We start from the raw sequence: 25420 nt of genomic DNA, 5'->3' as shown, positions 1-25420 counted from the left end.
GTCAAGTCCTAACTTGACCTCGCCAAAATTCTCATCTATTATCATTCCCGAGCCGTGATGCCGTTTTTTATCCAACGGTACAATTTTATCCAACGGTACAGTACAAATTATTATATTTAGGTCTACAAATAAGTGTATTTTGCTTCTTTCTTGTATTTTAACTCTAGATTAGATCTATTAAAATGCATAGCAAGTCAGGAAAATATCATTGTTAATCTTTTGCCAACTTAGATTTGTATTTCGAGTATCGGCGTTGAATGTTGTAGGTAAATGTTGTTTGTGGTGAATGTTGATTCACCGCCAACAGGATCAATAGAAGTACTCCAGTAATCAAACATTGCAGTCGTCTTAAACTAGGTATACTGCATCTTTTCTGTATTTCGCTTAAGATTATAGCAATTTGTTTTATTAATATTATGCATGTATTTATTTGTTCTAAAAGCGGATTACCACCAAGCGGACAAATCCACAAGGAAACGGAGATTCTGTTGTTTTCGAATAACACAGAAACTGGAATCTCCAAAAGGAAGAACATTTTGGAAATATTAGATTTAGTGTTTCCGTCAACAGCGAAAGGCCTCGTCGCTAGGAAATATATTTTCTTAACTTTCCGATAGTTTTTATTTATTTTTATTTCACATTCTGGCGGTTCAAGTAAATTCTTGCGACTCCTACATTTAAAGTTTATATTACCTACAATACGTAAGCATGCAGGGTATCAGACAGATACCTCTGAAAACCCTCTACAAAATTTTACCGTTCTCAAAGTTTTATATTTCACCAAAGTTGCTACAAATTATCAACAATATTCAAAGATAAATACTTTCTCCAAAGTTAGAATGACTGGAAAAACTGAAGTGTTTCCCTCTTTCGAAATATTTCAAATATATGTTTTGAGTTAGAAGTTAAAAACACTTTAATTCCGTAATGTTAATAAGTATTATGCAATATTTACGTAGGTTGTAAAAAGTCACAATTTTTCTTAAATACAAAGAATAACGTAAACCGTGGGATAACAATATATTTTAAACGGGTCCCCTTTTAAGTTTATTTTCGGAGTTCACTTAAAATTCTAAAATAAATATTTTTCAAAGAAATGAAATATTTCTTTATAAAACGTTTTTTATATTAAAGGCGTTATAAAAAATACTCGTTTATTTATATTGTCGGAGGATCGTATAAACTCGGTATAAATCAATGAAACAGCACATCTCGTTGCATTAAGTAGACAAAATGTGAGTTTTTTTGCAACGGCAATTAAGTTATCTTGTACAGGGTGGTCGGAATTGGTCTGTTTTAACAGAGAAAACCTATTTCCTGACTAGATAGAGCAAAACTGACATAGATGTCATGGGCTCGATTTCTGAGGAATGTTTAATGGCGTAAACCGCCTGTTGATATTTTCACTGCCAACTACGGGGCCTTTTTGGTTTTTTTACCATTGTGAAAATTGCCCATAACTTTTTTATTTGACGGAATAATAAAATTCTGTAAAAACGTTCTTAAGGCACTCTTTTAAGCAGAATCCAGTGGCGTAGTCAGCTTTTTCTATGTTTGCTCTTTTAGTCAGAAATAATAAAAAATACAATTTTTTAAATGAAAATCATAGTTGGCTATGAACTTAAAAAAATGATGGCGTTTAAGTTAATTTATTTTTATTAATTTTATTTCTAAGAAAGAGAGAAATATTAGGAGTTTTTTATCTTTATATCGAAACGGGCCTTGATTTTGTGTTGACCTATTTGCCTAATTATTATTTATCACAATTCTATATTATTATTTATCATATATGCATAATTAAAAACTTTTGAAAAGGTAAATTAACACTCTATATTAGTATTAGTAATTACAATTGAAGTCGATACAATAAACAAAGAACAAAACTAAAAAAACGTATTTTTCGAGTGACGACGAATATAGTTTTCAAAAAAAAAGCATCAATGATGTTCAAACAGCTCCTTGTTGAATACACAATAAACATCTTTTGCGCACAGAATTACAGAGATTTATTACGCGAACTGATGTAATAAGTCCAAAAGCTTGCCTAGTAGCCTTCTACAATTCTTCTCTCGTCCCAATGGTTCTTTCCTTATATATAAGGTCTTTTAACTTCCCCCATAAAAAAATCGAAAGGGTTAAATCACAGGACCTAGCAGGCTAAGATATGGGGTCCCTTGTTCCAATCTAATTCTCTCTAAATTCTCCATTTAATAGTTCAGTTGTAACCCTGGCGTTTTAATTATAATTGGTAATACTAATATAGAATGTTGATTTACCTTTTCAAAAGCCTTTAATTATGCAGATAAATAATAATATAAAATATTAAATTGTGATAAAAAATAATTAGGCAACTAGGTCAAAACAAAATCGAGGCTCGCTTCGATACAAAGATAAAAAACCTAATATTTCTCATATTCTTATAAATAAATACACATAACTTTATATCGTTGGAAAGGGCTAAACGCCGTCATTTATTTAAGTTCAAAGCCAACTACGATTTCCATTTAAAAAATTATATTTTTTATAATTTCTGACAAAAAGAGCAAGTACAGAAAAAAACTGACTAAGCCACTGGATTGTGCTTAAAAAAGTGCCTGAACGTTTTTACAGAATTTTATTATTCCGCGAAATAAAAAAGTTATAGGCAATTTTCACAATGGTAAAAAAATCAAAAAGGCCCCGTAGTTGGCAGTGAAAATATCAACAGGCGGTTTACGCCATTAAACGTGTCTCAGAAATCGATCCCATGACATCTATGTCAGTTTTGCTCTTTCTACTCAGGAAATAGGTTTTCTCTGTTAAAACAGACCAATTTCGACCACCCTGTACACTTCACATTAAAAGAGGTTCTAAAAAGAACAATGTTTGATTGCAAGGTCCGCTAGTAAAAATAATTATGCTTAAAGTATCACGAGTATTGTAGCTAAACGATTAGATTTTTACAAATTGTAAGTTTTGGGTTCGTTCAAGGACTATTCCGAAAATGACTTATAATCTGTCCTCTAGCATACGGTACATCTAACGAAAGACAAAACTAAAAGATTTTAATCCTAAGAAGAAATGCTGACAGGTACGATATAAGTGAGGAATGTCTTACGTAGGCGAAACAAAGAGATAACTAGAAATTAGCCTTATCAGAAAACATGTTTTCTTATTCGTTAAATAAATATATTATTTTTGTAATTCCTTAATGAATTAATGCTTCTTTACTGTAATAGGGTAATGCTAATTCGGCATTTAGACTACGAGTATAAACTAAGTTTTTAACTAAATTAGGTAAACTTCGCAGACAAAGCATATAAAAGAGCTCATTGTAAGTTCGTTTAAGGGATTGTTGTTACGTTCCTCTGAGAGCTAACGAATTTCGCATTTGTTTTATCAGCAAAGTTTTACAGAAATAACGGATTACAGTTAAATTTGAAAATGTCTTGAAGGTTATTTTTATTTTTTTTTAGTACCTACAAGTTAATTCATATTTTTTTAATGTGATAGACATTGATTCAGCATTGATACTAAAAGAGTTTCGGACTTCTTTTGTCTATTTATTTTAACCTGATTTATTTTAATACAACGTTTCGATCATATATACATACATACATACATATACGTTTCGATCAAATATATAATAACGTAACATGTTAAAATTTAAAATAGTAAAGCACGAAATTTATATATGTAAAAAAAGCTTTAAAAATGTTCGACTTTGATCTATATTTATTAATAATTTAGCACTCTCGCTATGAGATTATCTCACGCAACAAAGTTTAGCTTCTAGAGCGGCATTCTAATGCAAGTGAGACACTAAAATTCTCAAGTCCATAGACACAAGATGATTAAGTTCTATATCTTCAATTAACATAATTAGTCGTTTATTTTTTGCTAACTAGTCGTTTTTTTTGTTATTTGAAATATTTGACTTTATGTTGATTTTATTAAAGACTGTTTAATAAAAATAAGAGAAAAATGAAAATGACTGTTTTCTTTTGCCGATTTTTTAATACGTGCATAAATTTCAAAATTGTGTGACATCGCCATCAGGGGGAGGGGAATCTAAAATAGTGACAACCTGTGACAAGGACGGGGAGAGGGGTTCAAAAGTCCTAAAATTCGTGTGACGTAATTTATGGATGGCTCCATTCCATTTCAATTTTTTTTCGCGAAAAAAAAACACATAATTGTGGTTTTGGGGTCGAAATATACTACCCTTAAAAAGATTTGCACTTACTTAATAATTAAAAGACTCACCCTGTATAGGTGGTGGTTATATCGTGAGAATTTCCATACTAGGAAATATGTTATCATTGTTTGCTGTAAAAACGGCTTGATTGTTTCAACTCTTTATATAAAAAAAAATAATCATGCTCGTCGAGTCCTGGTAGATTTTATATTAGTTTATATGAAGGCATAATAAAATAAATTATTTTATACAAGGTGGTTGGCTATCAACTGGCTATCCTTAACAGTGATAGATATGTCTGTCATTTTAATTTAAAAGTAGTTTATTTTATTTTACAAAGAAATAAGTTGGTACAAGTGGAACACATAACAGGAAATTAATATATTTTAAATTTGGCTGACAAGTTATTACTTCAAAATATTGTGAAAAAAACTTTATAAAACTGAAAAAATGTAATCGAGTTATTTTATTTTATCTTATTTAAAAAAAAACGGTATGTGTTAATACAAAACAAACAAGAACAAAGCACCACATACCAAAAAAATATAAAAAGGAACTTTTTAAAAAAGAATTTCTTAATTTCAAATTTCAAGAAACTTCTCGCATTTATTATTATATTTATCAATATAACTTATGTACAAATACAAATTTGTACTATTCCACAGGAATAAATAAAACAACATAAATAAAATAAACTATTCTATTAATAATAAAATTAAATAATAAAAAATTCTATTAATAATAACACTTACCAAATTTTATATCTTTAAAGGTTGGTTAATTAACTTTAATCTTATTTTTTTTAAACCACTACCTTTTGACATCATTTTTCTGCAGTACTAAAATCCATTATTTACCTATCGTGTGATATCGATATTTTACAGCTACTCCAGCTTTTAGTATATGTTTAGTACAATCCTTGTACCATATACGAGATGCACTTATCTACGACGAGATGGCAGGTATACAAACTTTATTGACGGTAACTTTATTGGTGTACAAGACTTTCTGCTTGAGCAGCGAGTATTAACTATAAACTGTACTCTAGCTCTACAGTTAATTTTCCCTCCACTTGACTTCAAAAAACACAAAACACACGTAATAACACGAATCAAAATGCATCATCTTCCAAATTGCAGGGTACTTGACATAAGTTGAAACAAAATTATAACCTATAATTTGACAAGACTTTGACAAGCCTCAAAAATCTAAAGACGAGTTCATACGCATCGACGTCCGTTTGTCGTTCGTCGTTCCGTCAAACCAAGAAATATGATCTGTCATTTTTGAAATAAACCAATAAAACTGGTTAAAAACAACAAGAGACGACGTATGATAGATTTATATTTAATCCCATCCATAGTTAACTTAAAAAATATTAGAAACTTTTTAGTAAAATAAATAGATTGGTATGGGATGTCATCTGCTTTTCTTCTGTCATCGTCTGTGGAAATCTAACCTGAGAAAAAAAACAGAGTATAATACCAATCAAAATAGAAAATCCAGACCAATCTCTATTTTTTTTGTAGTATAGGTCTTTTTACATTGGTATTGGTTTTTTACATTTACATCTTTAATATTAAAATTCGGTTATTTTGAATTATTGTTACAAAGAATTGATAAACCTATAGGAAAAATAATGTTATCACTTATTTCCAGGTTTTGGACCAGGGCTCCCGAAATGCCGTCTCCATCGGGCACTGCCATTCAATCGGCTCAGCTTCTCCTTCTTCTCCTGACCTTCGTTCTCCCAGCACTCCTCCAGACCGTCGTCAAAACCACCAAATGCAAGCTGAGCGAATTTACCTGTTCCAACGGACGCTGCCTCCCGTCCAACCGTTACTGCGACAACAAGAACGATTGTGGTGATTCGTCGGACGAACCTCGATATTGCACAAGTAAGTGATTTCTTTTATTCAAACCCATCGATATTTTTGTTTTTAAATATCAGTTTAATACGGAATTTCTTCTAAAAATCAAGAATACAGCTACTGATGCCTCCCTGTTTACTAAACCTCTCTGCTGCCAATTTCTGTTTTGAACGTTTTAAACACTAAATCGTGCTTTTCGCAGTTTGGAGAGAAATTGACTTACCTGCTTTTTCCCTTACCCTCTCTCCTAACAAGAGATGACGAACAAAATATCTCACGAATATATATCATGATTAATGAATCATTCATAAATTCATTCATAAACATTGTCATAGTAACTTCCCTACTATTTTTTTTTCATACTAGTAATGCTGAACGAACTACAAAAGATTTTGATTATGGTTGTTTACCACATACGACACGGAGTATTGTAGCTAAACGATTAGATTTTTACAAATTAAGTTTTGGGTTCGTTGAAGGACTATTAGAGCTACAATTTAAAAATATTTTTACAAGATACAGAGTGTCCCAAATAAATAAAAAATATCAAAGTTGTATTTTTTTAAATGGAACACCCTGTATATTATTATATTTTTAGATTCTACGATTAAAATAAAGGTAAATTTGATTAAGGTTCATCACACTTAAACCTTACCGTTTTTCAAATATTTTTAATTTTATGAAATTGCAGTAAAAATTTTAAGGCTTCATTTCTCCAAGATTACCAAAGTTATTTATACTAAATATTTACTGAAGATTATTTGTTGATCAGATATTGTGTTGCAATAATAACAATTTAACTACCTTATAGAGAGTGTCCAAAAATTTATATTAAATAATTACTAACTTTAAACGACAATAACTTGTTTAATTTAAATAGAACACCCTGTATATTTTACGTGAATCAGATGCACAATTTAATTGTCTATCAGATTGTATTATACCATTTCTTACCTGTTTCTTCAAGTTTTCGGTATACTCTTTTACAAAGAGAAAAAAAAATAAAAAAACGAAAATCTAGGAAGTAAAAAATCTATGTAAGTAAAAAAGCAAATCTAGGAATCTAAATTTATCTATTTACAAAGATATACATAGTTTTTTTGTATACAAATGAGCTTGCAATATTATTAATTTGCCACCTGTACATTTTGTACATACAACATAGTATATATGTAATATATGTTGCTTTAAAAAAATCTGAAATGTCAATATTCTAACGATAGGTCAAATATCAATAATATAATGTCAATGTTCTATAAATGAAGTCTAAATTATAAGAAAATACATTTTCTACGAAAACTTGAAGATATAGGTAAAAAACGGTTTAACACAATTTTATAGACATAAATCTAATCGTTTAGCCACAATACTCCACAATCCTCTGTCGTATGTGGTGAACAACCCTGTATTCATAGCAAGTTTATACCTTCAATTTTCTCAAAAACTGCTTTTTTAAGTAGTCTGATATGGACTAACCTTATATGGAAAAATATGCGTATGTTCTGGACAATAAAATTTGCCTAGATATAGGTACACAAATAGGTGACATATTTTTGATTAAATTAAACAATTCAGCTTAATCTTATATACCTATGGTGAGGTATTTCATAAAATACTAGGATGGAGAAGAAATGTTTTCACATATACGCTTTTATGCTCTTAATGAGGTTGACTTCCCTTCTTTATATCATTGTATTTTGTCTTCTTCCACGTGAAGATACGTAGATTTTCTATTTTCTTTCTTTCTAACATTCTTTTGCTTGAACGATCCTAATACCTAGTTTCTTCGCCGTGGTCTCATCCACGCCACTTTTGTCATCATCTCCGTTCTAAAACATCAAATTGTCTACGTCCTTCAACTTCATTACATTTACAGACCAGTTTGGATTTCCTTTCACTTCTGAAATCTGAAATATCCGAAATATCAGGTTCAAGGGACAATACAGATCGTGTAGCTCGATAATTCTCATAAAAATTGCAAATTAGGATCTCTCCACAGCCACATTTCACACAAGAGCAACTCACCCTAAAGATAAAACAGGTTATTACTCATAGAGTCAATGTGAACATAAGGTCACATCCCGAAAAGGACAATGAAGCCATGAAATGGTATAATATATTCTTGAAAAACACTACCTCAGTAAATTAAGCAAACATCCACAAACATCCAAAAACACGCAATAAAAAAAACATAAATCACTTTTTTACAAAAAAGACAGTAGAACAACAGATTAGGTATCCTATAATTATACAGATAAAAATCTTTGTCAATGTATCTTATATTAATCAAATGATTAATATAAGATACACTATTTTTTAAACTATAAGTTTTACTAAATTTTCATACATAAACTAATTCAATAAATAAGATAAAATAAAATAACAAATAAAAGGAAATAAAACCAACATCCTTTCAGCATACAAGTACTTCCACATAAATTGATTTTTGATCACCATTCACATATTACGGTTTTATTCAATCGGAAACGATTCCCTTTAGAAACAAATTTTAAAGCGCTCGCAAATTTAAAGTACCGACACTTAATAGCGTTTTGAAAGTTATTTTTACGTCTAGCGGAATGGCAGCAACAAATTTGAATATAAATCCACTGCTTTTATCATGGAAATGTTGCCATCTAGATTTTTCATTTTAGTTTTATCATAATTGATAGTGGCTGCTTCTTTTTTATACCGTGCTGGCAACTGTTACTCTTGGGTCGGTATTTACATGTGTGGAAATAAATCGCATAGGGATCTTACTAAGTCGGAGTGAGAGAAATGCGACGGAGTGTTGTTGCGGCGTTGCCGGTACGCCTTTCTCTATCAAGTAAAGTAAAATCACGATCGCAAACCGCTTATTTTTAAAAGACATTTTTTTCGAAAAGATAACTAGATAAAATCATTAGAAATGTTTCTGAGAATCTGAAATGGAATTATAAGAATATCTTTAAGGTGTCATTTTTTTTATAACGAGAAAACGTCAGTAATCGCCATAATTTAAAAACTCAACTTTTTAACACATAATACGCCATAACTCAAGAAACACTAGATATTGAAACTTTTTTTATTTTGAAGATAGGATCTTTTACAATATGTTTACATAAGAAAAGATCGATAAGGTTTTTTTTATCATCTATTTACTTTTAGAGCATAGCAATTTTCAGCAGTCGTGTAATTTTTTTATTGATAAAGATTTTAACTTACTGTTTACGAAGAAAATGCAGCAGAAATATTAAGAACGTTTTTAAAAAAACTACAATCAATTATTTCTAATAGAGTTCGAGATATCGATTTTTGAATTCAAAGTTCTAATAGCCCGACCACTGTCGAAAACCAACTCAATTCCACTTATTTTTACCAAAAATGCAAGCGTTTCTAGCTTGCACTTAAAAATTTTCAAACTATAGGGAAAATTACAAGGACTCGTTAATAAATAAACAAATAAATTATCACGAGACGTAATTAAATCGTGAAGCTGAACGCATGATGTACCTAGAACTTTAAGTACCTTTCCCTAGAACTTTAAGTACTGACAGAGGTACTGATTGGGTCGACCGGTCAACTGCGACAAATCTGCTATATCCCTTCCACGTCTCTTAGCAATGTGCACCGTTTCTCGATTCATTTCATACGTTTGGCAACGTGTTCTCTCTTTGTTCGGTACATTAATAAACGCATTGTACTCTTCTTACCTACGGAAATCTCGACCCAAGACTAACCTTTACCAGCCCTTAGTATATGTATTATAATTAACTGTTTTTATTAGCAACCTGTTCTATTAATGTTCTATTCGACCCAGTGTTCTGTTTTAATTAGAAAATATAATAAACAAACAATTTTCAATTTGTCAAAATAAAAATTGTAAAAGTAATATTTTTTTGTTTGGTAGTAAACTTTAAACAATAATTTTGGGCAGAATTTTTTTTCCAAATTAAGTTTAGAAAGAATAATTGTTTGTGCTCTTTCATATATATTTTATTATTTTTAGGATGTAACCGCACATACTACGGATTGATAGGAAAAACTTACGATTTGGAGCTGCACCGACCCAAAGAAGACAAAGTACCGTTTGTCTGCCATCTTACTTTTGCTGCAGCAGGCGGTGAATATGGAGATTTAATTCAGGTAGTGTATTATTAGGATTATTAGAAATAGTACGGTATAAAACATAAAAATAGTATGTTATTTTATTAGGAGTAAAACTTATACTTTTTGAGGCGAGGCTGTATGTTTGATACCCCGCTTTAGAGGCAAGCCATAAAAAGAACATTTTTACTTCGAATAGATCGATGCTATTATTTTTAAACGTCACAAATAATTGTTTAGACAATTTCAAATCATTTTAAACGTCGAAAATAATATGAAAAGTAATACTCTGTAAGTAATTGTACAGGGTGAGTCTTAAATAAGTGCAAATATATTTAGGAGTAGTATATTTTGACCCAATAAACACGTCAATGATGTTTTTTGTGAAAAAAGAGATTTTGAGAATTTGGAATTTTTTTTAAAGTTTTTTGATTTTTTTTTACTTTTAACTTAAAAACATAATTTGTTGATCATATGGCAACATAGGTAGTAGACTAAATTTACAAGAAAGAAAACCCAGAACAGATCCAGTGGTTCTCAAAATAAAGCAAAAAATCCTTTTTTTTGCTAAATTTTCAAAGCCAAATATCTCGGTTATTTTGGACTTATTTAAAAAATATGATTCTTTTATCGAGATCTACCAGCCTTGAAAATATTTGCACTTATTTAAGTCTGACCTTGTATTTCGAGAAACTATGGTTACGCTCGTTGAATTTAACACTTAATGTCAGTTTAAAAATATATTTTTTTACTTTTGTGCTTAAGGGTAAAAGTGCTCTACTTTTATGCCTGAACGTTAAAGAAAGCAGCTTTACCCTTAAGCACAAAAGTACAAAAATATGTTATTAAACTATCAATAAGTGTCAAATTCGCACATTCATGTCACATTGTTGCTCGATAACAGCACTTAGGGGCCATAAAGGGTCATTACTACCGCTTTCCCGTTCAAAATATTCTAATAAGCTTGCGATGAGTTTTTTTCCAACGCCTATTAAGCTATCTTGTGCACTTCGCCCTAAAAGAGGTTCTAAAAAGAACATCGTTCGACTGCAAGGTCTGCTAGTAATTTTTTTAAGCTTAAAGTATCAACGCAATTAATTTAAACCAAAAACTCGTAATACAAAACTAAAGTGTCAAAACGAATGACAATGTTAGGAAATTAATAAAATGTGACATTTTTTACAGCAGAGCTACCACCTGAATCTCCAGCGGAAAATTTTAATTCCAGTTAGTCAGCCTGGCGCCGAATATATCCATGGTTGGCAACAATGAATTTAAAAATCGTGTCCTCGATTATGTTACTAAAAGTTTAATTGGTATCGCTTGTAGCTAAATTAAATTAATATTTTTTAGGATGTACTTAAACAGCCGTTAAACGGTAGAAAAGTCGTAATATATCTACAAATTCATTTACCCACTAGTAGATATAAAAAGCATTTTTGGTAAACTCTGTCTCAAATAGTTTCTGAAAAATTAAACAAATTTTCTTAAAAAGGTCCGATTAAATTTATATCTCCGAAGCTAAAGTTCCAAGAAAAGTCGTAATATATCTACAAATTCATTCCCACTAGTAGATATTAAAAGCATTTTTGGTAAACTCTGTCTCAAATAGTTTCTGAAAAATAAAATTAATTTTCTTAGAAAGGTCCGATTAAATTTATATCTCCGAAACTAAAGTTCCAAGAAAAGTCGTAATATATCTACAAATTCATTTACCCACTAGTAGATATAAAAAGCATTTTTGGTAAACTCTGTCTCAAATAGTTTCTGAAAAATAAAATTAATTTTCTTAAAAAGGTCCGATTAAATTTATATCTCCGAAACTAAAGTTCCAAGAAAAGTCGTAATATATTTACAAATTCATTTACCCACTAGTAGATATCCGACATTCTTGATCCGAGATATCCTGGGTTCAAATCTCACGCTGACCAAGACTTTTTTATATTTTTTTTTTGCTTTAGCGTGATCTTATTGCATTGGTTTCACTCATTTTGGTTGGATTGGTTTAGTTATTTGGCGGGTTGGTTAGCGTGATTATTTGGAGGGTGTTAATTCATTGGTTAGTTGGTTATTAGGTGGGGTTGGTTGGTTTTTACTAATTTATATTTGTTTTTTAAATTTTTTTATCAGTGTCGAGGTTAGTTGCGTTGGTTAAGTTGGTTATTTGGTGGGGTGGATAGCGTTGGTATAAAATTCCTATATTTCATAAAGCCGTCAAGTGCGTCACATCAACGACGTCATACCTATTAACGGCATTTTAGTAAGCTACCGTTTAACGGCAGTTTAAGTACAGCCTATTTTTTATTGAAATCTCTATAAAAAATATCCACATGTGGTAAATTTTCGGCCACTCTATCGCACACTATACCTCCTATAAATAAATTAATTCAAAAAAAATTCCGCATGTAATTGCTTTTTAAAAAATAAAACTTTTTTTTATAAAAAAAGGTTTAAATTATTTTGATTTTACGTTTTTTAAAAAGAATATTTGCTTAAAGCTAAATCGAGAAATTTGTTGTAACGAACCGTCATATTTATTATTTATTAATTCAGTCTACTGACAATAAGTCTCCTGCATTATTACATATTATCCATCCATCCATACATTATATAAAAGCTCAAAGGGTTTTTTTGTTACATCCTTCCCGCCGAAACCGCTTCACCAATCTTCATGATTCTTTTTTTAAATGAAAGGTATATATGTATAGATTTGTTATGCAGCATTTTTATATCGTTTAATCGCCATTTCTTTATGTAAAATGAATAAATGTTAAAACAGACCTGAAAAACACCTACACACAATACCTTGAGAAATTATTTGTCGTTGTCATACACTGATGTGTCAGCTGGATAATTGTCAGTTTTTATTTTTGTATTAGCGGCATATTAGCGGTCAGTTTACACATATAAATTACAAATGATGGAATTAGTATATTAGCTGGACAAAGCGATTTTAGGAAATTCCTCCTCTTAGACAGTAAAATTGTATTGGAAAGTTTGTTGAATGAAAATTTCTTGCTATCTGGTCTAGAAGTGTGAAACTTTGCACAAACGATCCTTGAGTGAACACTTTTTCAAGAAGAGATTTTCGGAGTTTGTCCGCTACATAAATAAAGTTAGTAAAATTTTATATAAAACTTCGTGAGCGATAGATTACGAATTTTATGAATTTTAAAATTACAAAATATTTTTGAGGCCAAAATTGATCTTCTTTGGAATCATTTGAATTTTATAATTATCAGAATTATGAGATTGTTTATTTCTGAGTTGATTTCAGAAGAGTATTAACAAAATGTATACATTTGGTATATAAAGTTTGCATAAGGTCATATAAAGGGTTTGAAAAAATAACAAGTGGTTTATAAATTTCCGATTTTTAAATACATAATAACGTAAAATGAGTCGAGGTGTATCGCGAACGAGGTCGCGAGGAAAAGCTAGTACTATACTAAACTGTACCAGCAATATTTTTTAATTTTCACTATAATCGCTCACAAATATCCAAACAAGGTGATTAATTAGAATGTAACCATTTTACGATTTTCAATTTTATAAATTGTGGTACCATAATATGCACATATAACGATATTGTAAAGTTTTATAACGTTGCTGTCTCATCTGGCCCGAATATATCACCAATTAAACCGGGGCATACGAAAATTTATAACGCTCTAGTTCCAAAATTAAATTCATAAATTGTGCGGCAATTTGGAAGGACACACGTGTACCAAAAGCAACAATTTCAAATTCCCGGTTAATAATTTCAGTTTGCTTATTTGATTTCTGTCGATGCATGCATAACAGTTATTTGCTCCAATACCGTTCGTTTTGCTGTGTTGCAGAAAATAGGCAAATCTAAATAGTTCCTAGAAGCTATGACCTAAACAAACAGGATTTTAGTAAACAATTATTGAATAAATGTTGTAAGAAATCTGTGAATCTGTAAAATAAATCTTCTGGCGTCGAAATATACCACCCTTAAAAATATTTGCAGTTATTTAAGACTGACCCTGAATAACTAGCTAAATGTAAGTAAATTACTACAACCTAACGTATATTACATAGTTATCAGTAAAAAGTTATTCCCTTATTTGACTTATTTCTCTATATTTTTGACGGTGATCTACCGCACCCTGCTTAACAAACTATTTTAGGCTTTTTCGTTAAATCGCAATATTGTCACTGTTAATTTAAGATCTGAGACAAAATATTCTTCTAGATTTACTACCTGTGAACAAAACGAATAAATAATAAACATCATAAGTCCAGTAGCAGTAAATACGTAAAAATTCTCAAAATTTCAAATCAAATTAAAATGTCTCCATTGAAAGGAAACATAGGACTGTCAAGCATAGGGAATCATGATGTCCATTTCAATGCCTCATGCATAAATACATGGATAGCACTGTTATTGTACTTCTTCCTTTGTATTTTTGTGTATGTTGTTAAAATCAAAAGGTGCAAAAAAACAATTTTTAATTTAAATCTCTATGTGCTCTCTATGAACATTACGGAGTCGTATGTTTGTTTAAAAGTTACTCTAAAATGTTCTGGAAAATATATGGCAAACAGTTGTTCTGCTATTTAGTGCCACAATGCACGAACAAATTTGAGTAAATTTCGTGACACGCAAGTGAAATAGTATACAGGAAACGTGATCGACATGATATCAGTTTAGCGTTCTAATAACAACGTTAAAAACTGTGGAAAATATTAAGTATAATATCGCTTGAAATCAATGAATTCTTGATTAAAAATTTATTACAAAAATATGAAATAAAATTACAATCTATATAATGTATATTCTTCGTATGTAATGTATAAGTTTTAAACACTTGTTTTATAGATCATTACGTCTAGAAAAAACAATTATTTATTTTTGGAATTTAATCAAGGCTTTTAAAAACTGTTTTATTTCTTTACTAATGTTAAATTTTCTTCTGAACAACAGTTTATAACAACTTGAACAACTTCTTTTTTGAAAATAAAAATTATTTTCCAAACCAAACTTATCCTCTATACAGGATGTTCCATAAAACATGTGCCGTCTCCGTTGAAACACCCTGTATTAATGCCAGAAACTATATCTAAAATCTTAATTTCATTCATACAGCCTACAATTTAAAAATCAGATAACCAATTTTTTCAATAAATTAGTCGTAAATTGTAAAAATTAGTCGAAATAATGAATTGAAACAAACGGGACAATATTTGAAACGCCAAAAGTGTTCTAAAAAGTTTCTTTTTTTCTTATATTGCGTAAGTTTTACTTTTAGTTTTGTTAATAAGAATCATAGGGGTTGATTTTTGACTTAACGCTCATAAAACAATCTACACTTTATTTCTCGGACGAAATAAACTTTTAAAGTATTTCGCATCTATTTTTAAACACTGTGTAAATATCAGCAAAAAAATCTAAGCACATCAAAGTGGCGCGGATCCACTAACGTAAACGTGTTAATCCACCATTTACCATTACTGCAGCATTGATTAAATTTCATAATTTTTCATAATAACTCTTTATTGAAAATAAAGAGTAATAATATAGACAATATCTTTATATTTTGTTCAAAAAAACATATCCTGTCTAAGCCATGAAAGATAACTAGTATAAGAAAACTAGTAACTTTAATCACCGTCAAATCCTTTGTTTGTTTGTTTTTGTTGTTCTATGACCACATTCTGGCGTCTTATGACAAAATTTTATTAAAATCATATTTGGAATTCGACAAACAGAATCACTCCTTAAAGTTTTTCGTATTTGTTTTAAAATATCTGGTAGCCAACCGCACAAAAAATCAAAGCACGCTAAAGTAACGAGAAGCTCCTAACCTAAACGCTTCAATCCTCCATTTACATTTAATGTAGCATTAATTAAATAACTTTTCATCATAACTCGTTATTCTCTCACAACAACAGAAATGTTTTGTTCGAAATAAATCCAACTTAACAAAAACATATTCTGTCTAAGCCATGAAACTACGAAACTATAAGCCACAAAAAACAATAGCATTTTGGAATAATAATATCTTTTTATTAATGCGAAGCACAACTGTTAATTGCTTCAATTATTTCGCAGTTCGCAATACGGTCGTCGGTATTAAAATTTCGGGATGAATAATTTGAATAACACGAAATGAACTTTGTAGGGATAGAGAGCCAGATGTCGCACTTCCATCGATTGAAACAGAACGAAAGCACAATTAGAACGCAAATGCATGTTCGAGCTTTAGAATCTACTTTGCGGCGGTGTTGGGAATGCCGATGTCCATAAATAATTTATTTTGAATATTTGAATTGCCAAACACTTTCTTGTTCCGATGTAGAATCGCATAATTATTGAGCATTGTGGCCTCTGTCACTTAGAGTGTATTGAATTATAGAGAATGAACAGTACATACAACCATCGATCCAATCGATATAGCGATCGTGTTATTCGTAGAGAGAAAAATGCGAAGTGTATAACCACTTGTAGAATGCAGAAAGTATAGGAGGGGGGTTAATTATGAGTATAGTAGGGGTGTTGAGTTATAACTCATCATACAGCCTCAGGACTTTGATAAAAGCTACAGGTCTAGTTGGCTACAGGGCTACTACAGGCAGGTGGTTGACGTCTCGGTGCACTCAATGATGAGGTGTTCTGGTTTTTCACATTATTTCCCACAGTATCTATATTGGCCGTTGTTTCTCAGCTTTAAGGAGACAGTGTCCTGTTAAAAACCTCATGACAATCCGAAAATTGTTCTTACTGAAATTATGAGAAATCTTTGATTTTTCTCGGTCGTAATTCTGAGAAATTCCTTCGAGTGTCTTGGATTGTTGGAGAATTTCGATTTCAGGATACGGATTTAGGTTCTTAAGTTCCGCTTTAAGTCGTTTTCCACATGGGAAGCAGAACGGTTTTTTTTTATAACCAGTACAGACCAGTTTCTGTGGATCTGCCACTCTCGATATTATTGCTGACTATCGTGCAGCGCAGCGGTTTAACCTTAGATGATTTTCTCTAATAATAGTTGTCCACTACTTTCTCCATTGTTTTCTTCATACTCTTTCCATCGTCTAAATTATTTAGGGTTGGTCTAGTCAATTTAGCCAATTTTGTGTATGAATATTACTTTTGTTATTCTCTAAACGGTTGGTATATATCTCATCGTTAAGCTGCTTCTTGTAATGTTTACTAAATGGTGAGTAGTTTCCTGGCCCATTTATAGAAGGACAGGAGAGGCATCCCATCTACTTCTGCTACTTTACAGGTGTCAGGTTAAAAGGTGTCAGTAACCCATTTCTGTTTTTGTTCTGTTATTATTAGCTTGGCTACATACGTATGAATAGATATGTTACTTGGAAAGTGTGTATAAAGTAGTAGGTTAGCTTTCTATTTATTTCTTTCTATTTGTTTATATTTTATTTTATTTAAACTTAACCCAACGCTGTATAATGGGTTTACAAATAAGTGCAAGTATTTTTCCAAGCGCATAGGAAGTCCCAGTGGATGACATACCAAGAATTTATAACTTTGAGAAACACCTCACTGTAGTATTGAGTAATAAAAAGGATTGGGGAGAAAGAAACGCTTACTCAGCATATAAAAGACCATACCACAACGTGGTATACTGATGCTTCCAAAAAAGGAGGGACAGGGATAGGAGTATTTGGGCCGAAAACTAAATACTCCGAATCAATGGGCACCTACCCCACTATCCTTCAGGCAGAAATTTACGCTATCGAAAGATGCGTACAATTTATCTTAGATATGAACTATCGAAAACAGGAAATTGCCATCCTATCCGATAGTCAAGCAGCACTTCACGCGATCAACTCAGTAACCATCAATTCGAAGTTGGTCAAAGAATGCCTAGAGAAACTCAACAAATTAGGCAAAGAAAATAAAGTTCTCCTACTTTAGGTGCCTGTTCACCAAGAGATAGAAGGCAATGAAAAAGCAAATGATCTAGCTAGTAAAGGAGCGAATACTCCACTAACTGGACCAGAACCGTTCTGTTTTCCAAACGGGAACCAACTGAAAGCGGAACTGAAGAATCTGGAAGACTCCATCCGTAACTTGGAATGGGTATCCTCCAACGGTCTAAGACACTCGAAGAAGTTCCTCCGAAAAATCAAAGGTTTTCCTTAATTTAAGTAAAAACGGATCTTCGGATTGTCACGGGGTTTCTAACAGGACACTGTCTCCTCAACGAACATCTCAGTAGGCTAAAGCTGAGAAACAACGGCGAATGCAGATTCTGTGGAGAAAATGGAGAAACACCAGAACACCTTATCACTGAGTGCGCCGAGACGACGACTATTCGTGCCATGAACTTTGATACGGCTGATGTCGGGAATGGAGAGCTGGCCTCTGTGGAGCCGTCTCAGATACTGGCTTTTGTTAAAGTCCTGAGACTGTATTATGAGCTATAACTCGTTATAATTCAAGAAAGGGGAACATACAATAGATCTATAGGATCGCGGTGATTAAATCTCCTCCTAAACATTCTACATTCTACATTCTACAAGCGCATAGGAAAATTATTCTTGCACTTCTTTCTTTGTTCAATATATCTAATTGTACTAAAATATATCATGATTCTAAGATGTAACATTAATGGTAGAAGAACTAAACTAATAATGGAAGTTTAAAATTTAGTCATTGTAGTATAATTTCTGTGTCCACAGCCAAAAATAGAGCAATTTTAATATTAACTTATTTCTTTAATTAATTAATAAATTGTTTTATTAAACAAACTATCTAATCTTAGAGTTATGCTCGGTTCTTTTAAGAAGATCTTTTAGCTACTATTTTTTTCGGTTAATTTAAAATATTGCCACCGAAGAGGGAAAAACCTAATATTATTTGACATTTGTTGGGACAGTGACATGTTTTTACCAGGCTTCTCGACGTAAATTCAATTTTCCCTTCATTTCTGGCCAATAGCCAAAAAACAAATTCAATTGTATCCCGTCAAATTTGTATAGTCTGATACCGTACCATATATAGCCCGATAATACTTTTACGGGCTATTGGATTTGAAAATAATGAAATCAAATACGGATGGCATTAAACTCTTTAAAGGATATGCCATAAAAATATTTTATATTTATCAATAAATTTGAAATAAATAAAAGAGTTAATTTTAGACTATGAGATATATTGCATACTATTTTTTAAAGAGCTTTAACTTTATTTTATTAAGTTCTCTATCTAGTTTCTAAATCTGCTTTAATATTAACAAATATAATAAATTGTAAATAACAAAAACCTAAGACCATTACTCTACGAATTGTATTACCAGCAATATAATATTATATTACCATAATTATATTAAAACGAGATATGTAATACACTACATACTAGTGTATAGGACCATGCTACTTGGATGCAAATGTGTACTATTCTCGTCTATTATGCCAAAAGGTGCAAATTTAATTACTGCTGGGTGTAAAATATTAACGGATTTTTTTTAGCAAAAGAAATATATGAACCTACGGCTACTCGGCTGTTTAATGGGTATTTTGGATTCACAAAACTAAGGTAATAATAAGTATTTGAAGTGCAGTGCTTGCACTATCTTGGCTATCTGCATACTATATTTACTGCTGAAAACTACAGTCATATGAAAGGTTAAAATTTTATTAAATTATAGCTATTAAAAATACAATTTTAATATACAACTGACTAATAAATAAACTGAGAATCATATACATCAATATTATGATATTTTTAGGACAGTTTTTCATAATTTGTTTATGATTAGCGGACGTATGGCTGTCAAGTAATTTATAATAATATCGAGTATTTTATATAAGTAACTTATGATATCTAATTAATAAAACTACCAATAAAATATGAGTACTGTATATTTCTAAAATATACAATACTTTATCTTTATTTGTTTATATAAATATTTAATTTATATTTCAATCATCTTACTTCATTAAATATACAACATCGTATTATTTTCTATTTCAGAATTAAACACAATTTAGTAAGAACAAAAGTTAGGCATACAATTTTTTTATACAGCGTCAGTCCTAAGTAAGTGCAAATATTTTTAGTGATGATATATTTCGACCCCAGGCACACATCTGTGAGTTTTTTTTGTAGATATGTAGATATTTATAGATGTTGAAAATCATGCATTTTCTTTTAAACTTTCCTGTATATTTTAGAAAACTTTTTAGAACTGTCTGTTTACTGCAAATTTAACAACGGTATCATTTAATCTCTGTTATTGGTTACGGCGGGATCCAAATTATAGGAAAAATTCGGTGGCTCTCAAATTTGTTCAAAAAAAAATATGTTTTTTAAATTTTCGAACTTGAATAACTCGGTCATTTTAAACTTATATTTCGAAAACGGTAAAGAAAAAATGTATTTCTTTTATCAAGATCTACCAGCATTGAAAATATTTGCACTTTTTTTAAGACTCACCCTGTGTAATATAATATATCATAATTCATTACTTCTTTCCTATTTTTTCTTTGCTAACAAATTGGTAATTAAATTTTATTAAAAGAAAAATATGCAAGCAATAATACGAAATTATTTTTTAAGTCGGATATATCAAAATACACAAATTAGAGGATAAAGATAATGATCGATAGTGTTCAGATTGTAACACAAAGCTCCCATCATTATTAAGGTTTCAACAGTATGAATGCATTAGCACGATTTAAACGGTTAATAAATATTTTAACTAAAAATTGCGAGGGGAAAACTGTTTACCCCATTATTTCGGATAAAAAGCTTTTTAGGCATGTTTTTTAAGCGCTTTTTTTGCTCTACCCCTCAGTCATAACCCTCCTGACTTTAATAATCAATATAAGTGTCGATAAGGATATAGCTGAAAACGATTTTTAGTCGATTTTACAAAACAAAACATTTGCAAATATACAGGGTGAGTTTTTAATAAGTGCAAATATTTTCAGGGCTGGTATATCTCGATAAACAAATCATATTTTCTCTTCGCCGTTTCTCAAATAAGTCGAAAATAACCGACATAGTATACTTTTTCGCTTAAATTGTGGGAACCACTGGACTTTTTCTGGTGTTTCTTTCTTGTTAATTTAATCTACTACATATGTTGCTATATAGTGAAGATTTTATGCTTTTTAATTAAGAATTCCAACAAATTTCGAATTTTTTTTATTTCCATTTTTTTTTTAAAATTCCAAATTTTCAAAAATCTTTTTCTGCAAAAAAAACTTATAGGCGTGTTTTTGGGGTCGAATTATACTACCCATAAAATATTTGTACTTATTTAAGACTCACTTTGCATAGTAATTAGTTATGGGAAAAACCGATTAATTTTAATAATCGAGTACTCGAGTTCCAAGCGATTTCAATAATCGAGCGATCGCTCGTATTTAAAAATACGGTTTTTTGCCCGTCGCTTGTTGTACTCGTAACGTCAAGCAGTAAGTTGCGTACGCAGAGCACATATTCTTTCGGTGATGAATGGCAAGTAGCAAGCGACGAGCGATTCGCTTGATTTAGTTTATTTCAAAGCATTGTCGATGTAGGTCGTAAAAGTTTGTCACTCAGATATGCAACGGATAACGTCGTATAAATTTGCTATTTGCAGTGTATGTAGAAAATTCGCTCGGCTTTTTATCGAGGATGTCACAATACAATTGGATTTCAATTTATTTCATTCTAGGATCGCTTGCATTCGCCGCTCGTTCATAATCGAGCGATGTCGGTTATTTCAATAATAGAGTACTCGAGCGAATTTTCGCTCGAGTTATCCCGTCACTAATATAAATTATAAGCACACATTTGCTTTTATTATCGAAAAGTATCTAAAGATATAAAGTTTCAGTTTCATTCAGTTTAAGAAATTGATATTTGATTGTTTTTGACCCCCGTACCTCCAGACAACATGATTTTGAGAAAAACGCGTTTTAATATATTTTCTTTTGACCTTTAGTTATCAAATATTCTAAATGCCTAAAATTTACTGTAATATGATTTTTAAGGGTTCCTAACAAGAATATGTAAAAAAAGTCATATAAACTATTTGCTTATACCCAAAAGTGGGTTTACGGGGTTTAAAATTTCCAAAAGTCAGTTACTTTACTTAGTGAAAACCCCGTAAGTCGTTAAATTTGTATTTACAGGGTTATTACTACGTAAACTGGACAATACAACTGTGTTTTTTTAAGAAATTAAAGGAAACAAATATTTTTATATTAAGTGTTTTTGTATATAAAATAAACATTCAACAAATAAACATTAAATAAAAAACACCGCCTTTCAGGTCGTAACAAATCGCGACCACGCGCCACATCACTTATGCTAAGCAAAAACCCCGTCAAATCAATCTGCTTCGCTAAAAGCTCGTATTTGCTTGTATAATACGGGGTTTTCACTTAGAGATCTGTTTATACGGGATTTTAATTTAGCATTAGGGGAAATTATGTCACATACGCGGAATCTATTTTTTATTATAAATTTAGGAAAAATTAACTAATGCGAGTTTTTTTCTATGTAAAACAGTAGTAAACCATATAAAGATCCAGTATAAGGCAATATCTCATTTTTTTTTAAATTTTGGCGATACGGGTTTTTTTCATAGGACGGCAGTATACAACAAAAATATAAAATACGCTTCTGATTAATAGGTTATGTTTCAAATATAATACAGCTATATAAAATGTATCTCTTAAGTGTTATGTGTAAGAAAGTTGTTAAAAGCATAACTTACAGCTCTAAAAAATGCAAATTTTCCTCTTGGCGATAATTTTCGCGTAGTATAGAGAAACTTCCTTCTTAAAAGTTTTCGTTACCCTAGCACGATATACGAACTCCCCATATAATAAACATAATAAAATTCTCCTCCGAGTTTATAATTAAATATGCGGAATATATAGATAATGTACGTCAGTTAAAATTTAATACTTAGAGCATAATTTCATATATAGGTAATATTCTCGTTGAATTTGAAGCTTCTCTTAAAATTTATATAAACTTTACAAATGTTTTGAATATATAAATACGATTTATTTAGAAGTTGGCATTAAAATAATAAGCTAAACTGACGTTAATTATAATCAACTTGCTATGCTACTTAGTTGTTTTGCAATGCCACTTATTTTAAAATTAATTTAAAATTATAACACGATTTTAAATAGAACTAAAATAAGAAATATACCTATGTTGCGGATTAGTCTCTCCAAAAAATTCTATATTAGTATTTCACCACTGCAAGAAAATCTACAAAATAAAATAGTTATTTTTTGCAAACACTGCTGCGTTAATCCAACGGAAACTAATTGTCAGCAGTTAGGTTTACTGAGAAACAAATTTACCTAACGAACAAGCAAATGCTTAACGTTTCGGAAAGTTTATCTCTTTCCGTCGTCGGAAGCAAAAAAATACAAAGAATAAAGAAAAAATCTATTTAAAATATTTAATTTTTTTAATTAACTATACGAGAACACTTTAGTTTTTTTTACAGATACGTCTACAAAAACTGTTGACGTTAGGTTAAAATAATAAAAATGTATTTTATTATACAAGGTGAGTCTTAAATAAGTGCAAATATATATGGGGTAATATATTTCGACTTTAGAAACACGTCTATTAGTTTTTTTTCGCCAAAAAAATTGAAAATTTGAAATTTTTTGAAAAAATTTTTGGAAATATTTTTATTTTGGATATTATATTTACAATTTTTGAAATTTCCAAAGTAAAATATCTTGTGCTTGCTTCATCCACGTTGTAGATGGAGTTAAGAAGGTTTAGGTAGGGTATATATAAATAAACAAAATACGAGTAGCGGAAAAAGGGGCCGAATTAGGCTTACATATATGCTTATTCTCTGCATTAAGTTCATCAGACCGAAGGGAACAGCCATTCGATGACCGGTTTCGGAGATTTTCTAGCACTCTCGCCATAGTTGTACGTTTTGTACTCAAATGCTATTCTCTGCTTTTCGTTGGTCAGATGGAGGGTTACTGCAAGTCGGCCTGACGATGGAGAAAATTTTCCGAAACCGGTCGTCGAATGGCTGTTCCCTTCGGTCTGATGAACTTAATGCAGAGAATAAGCATATATGTAGGGTTTGGTTTGGTTTGGTTTGGTTTGGTCCCTTTTTCCGCTACTCGTATTTTGTTTATTTATATATACCCTACCTAAGCCTTCTTAGCTCCATCTACGGTAAGGTGGATGAAGCAAGCATGTTTGTCCAGTAGGCCGCTGGTTTTAATTTTGGCGGTACAATCTGTGATTGTCACAGCTGCCGCTAGATGGCATAGAGCATCTAGCACTCTCGCGATAGTAGTACGTTTTGTACTCAAATGCTATTCTCTGCTTTTCGTTGGTCAGATCGACGATTACAGCAAAGTCGGCCTGACGATGGAGAAAAATCTCCGAAACAGGTCGTCGAATGGATGTTCCCTTCGGTCTGATGAACTTAATGCAGAGAATAAGCATATATGTAGGGTTTTTTGGCCCCTTTTTCCGCTACTCGTATTTTGTTTATTAAAATATCTTGTTTACTTTAGAATTACTTTGAAAAACGGTAAAGAGAAAATATGTTTCTTTTATCGAAATCTACCAACCCTGAAAATATTTGTACTTATTTAAGAGCTCTGTATATTACGGAAGCTTGCTCAGTAAAACATTATGTATAGAATAATATACAAAAATATTTTTATAATTAAATGTAGAATCCAAGAATGATTGTAAAGCTTATAGGCGTTTATATTTGAAATAAGTAAACTGGCAACCACCAGTAACTATGTAATGATTTTGCGTGATTATTCACAGACTCGTGTCTTTAACTAACTTGATAATCAACAGTGATACCGTATTATTTAACTCCTTATTTTTTTAAAGGTAACGTTCGACAGTTTTACATTGGGTCGTTTCGTATCGTTCACTACGGACGGCTGTCCTGATGGTGCCTTACAAATCACGGAGTCCAACCGGCCTCAGGTAAGTTTAAAATTATTATTATTACTAGTTTCTATCTAAACGAAATAAATAATTAAAACTTTAAGACGAAATAATTAGGACGGAATACCATGTGATTTATTTAAAGAATATTTTATTATATTTTAACATAAAAACATAACTCAAATAGAATATTAAGACATTTTGAAGGAAGGAACTTGAGAACAGACATTTTGAGTGAGTGCTATATGTATATTATCGACATTAATCTACAATATTATTGTTGTTTTACATATCAAAAATGGAACCTCAAGGTATGATGACAATAAAATATACCGGGTGCGTCTCAAAAGTGGCTCACCCCTATAACTTTTTATTTTTTTCAGATAA

At 30.9% G+C, this 25420-nt stretch overlaps 1 protein-coding gene across 1 annotated transcript in view; it reads left to right on the top strand.

The window, feature by feature from the left end:
- Positions 1-25420, top strand: part of LOC115889262 — a 154101-nt gene that overhangs the window by 42509 nt on the left and 86172 nt on the right. Inside the window, exons 2-4 of the mRNA XM_030909203.1 lie at positions 5837-6075; positions 10037-10173; positions 24974-25072. Of these exons, the coding sequence (XP_030765063.1) occupies positions 5837-6075; positions 10037-10173; positions 24974-25072 (475 nt within the window). The remainder of the gene's footprint in view (positions 1-5836; positions 6076-10036; positions 10174-24973; positions 25073-25420) is intronic.

The sequence above is a fragment of the Sitophilus oryzae genome, unplaced genomic scaffold (assembly GCF_002938485.1).
Source record: "Sitophilus oryzae breed Bouriz unplaced genomic scaffold, Soryzae_2.0 scaffold_813_pilon_pilon, whole genome shotgun sequence".
NCBI lineage: Eukaryota > Metazoa > Arthropoda > Insecta > Coleoptera > Curculionidae > Sitophilus > Sitophilus oryzae.
The sequence above is the reverse complement of the archived record's forward strand: the minus strand, read 5'-3'. Positions and strand labels throughout refer to the sequence as shown.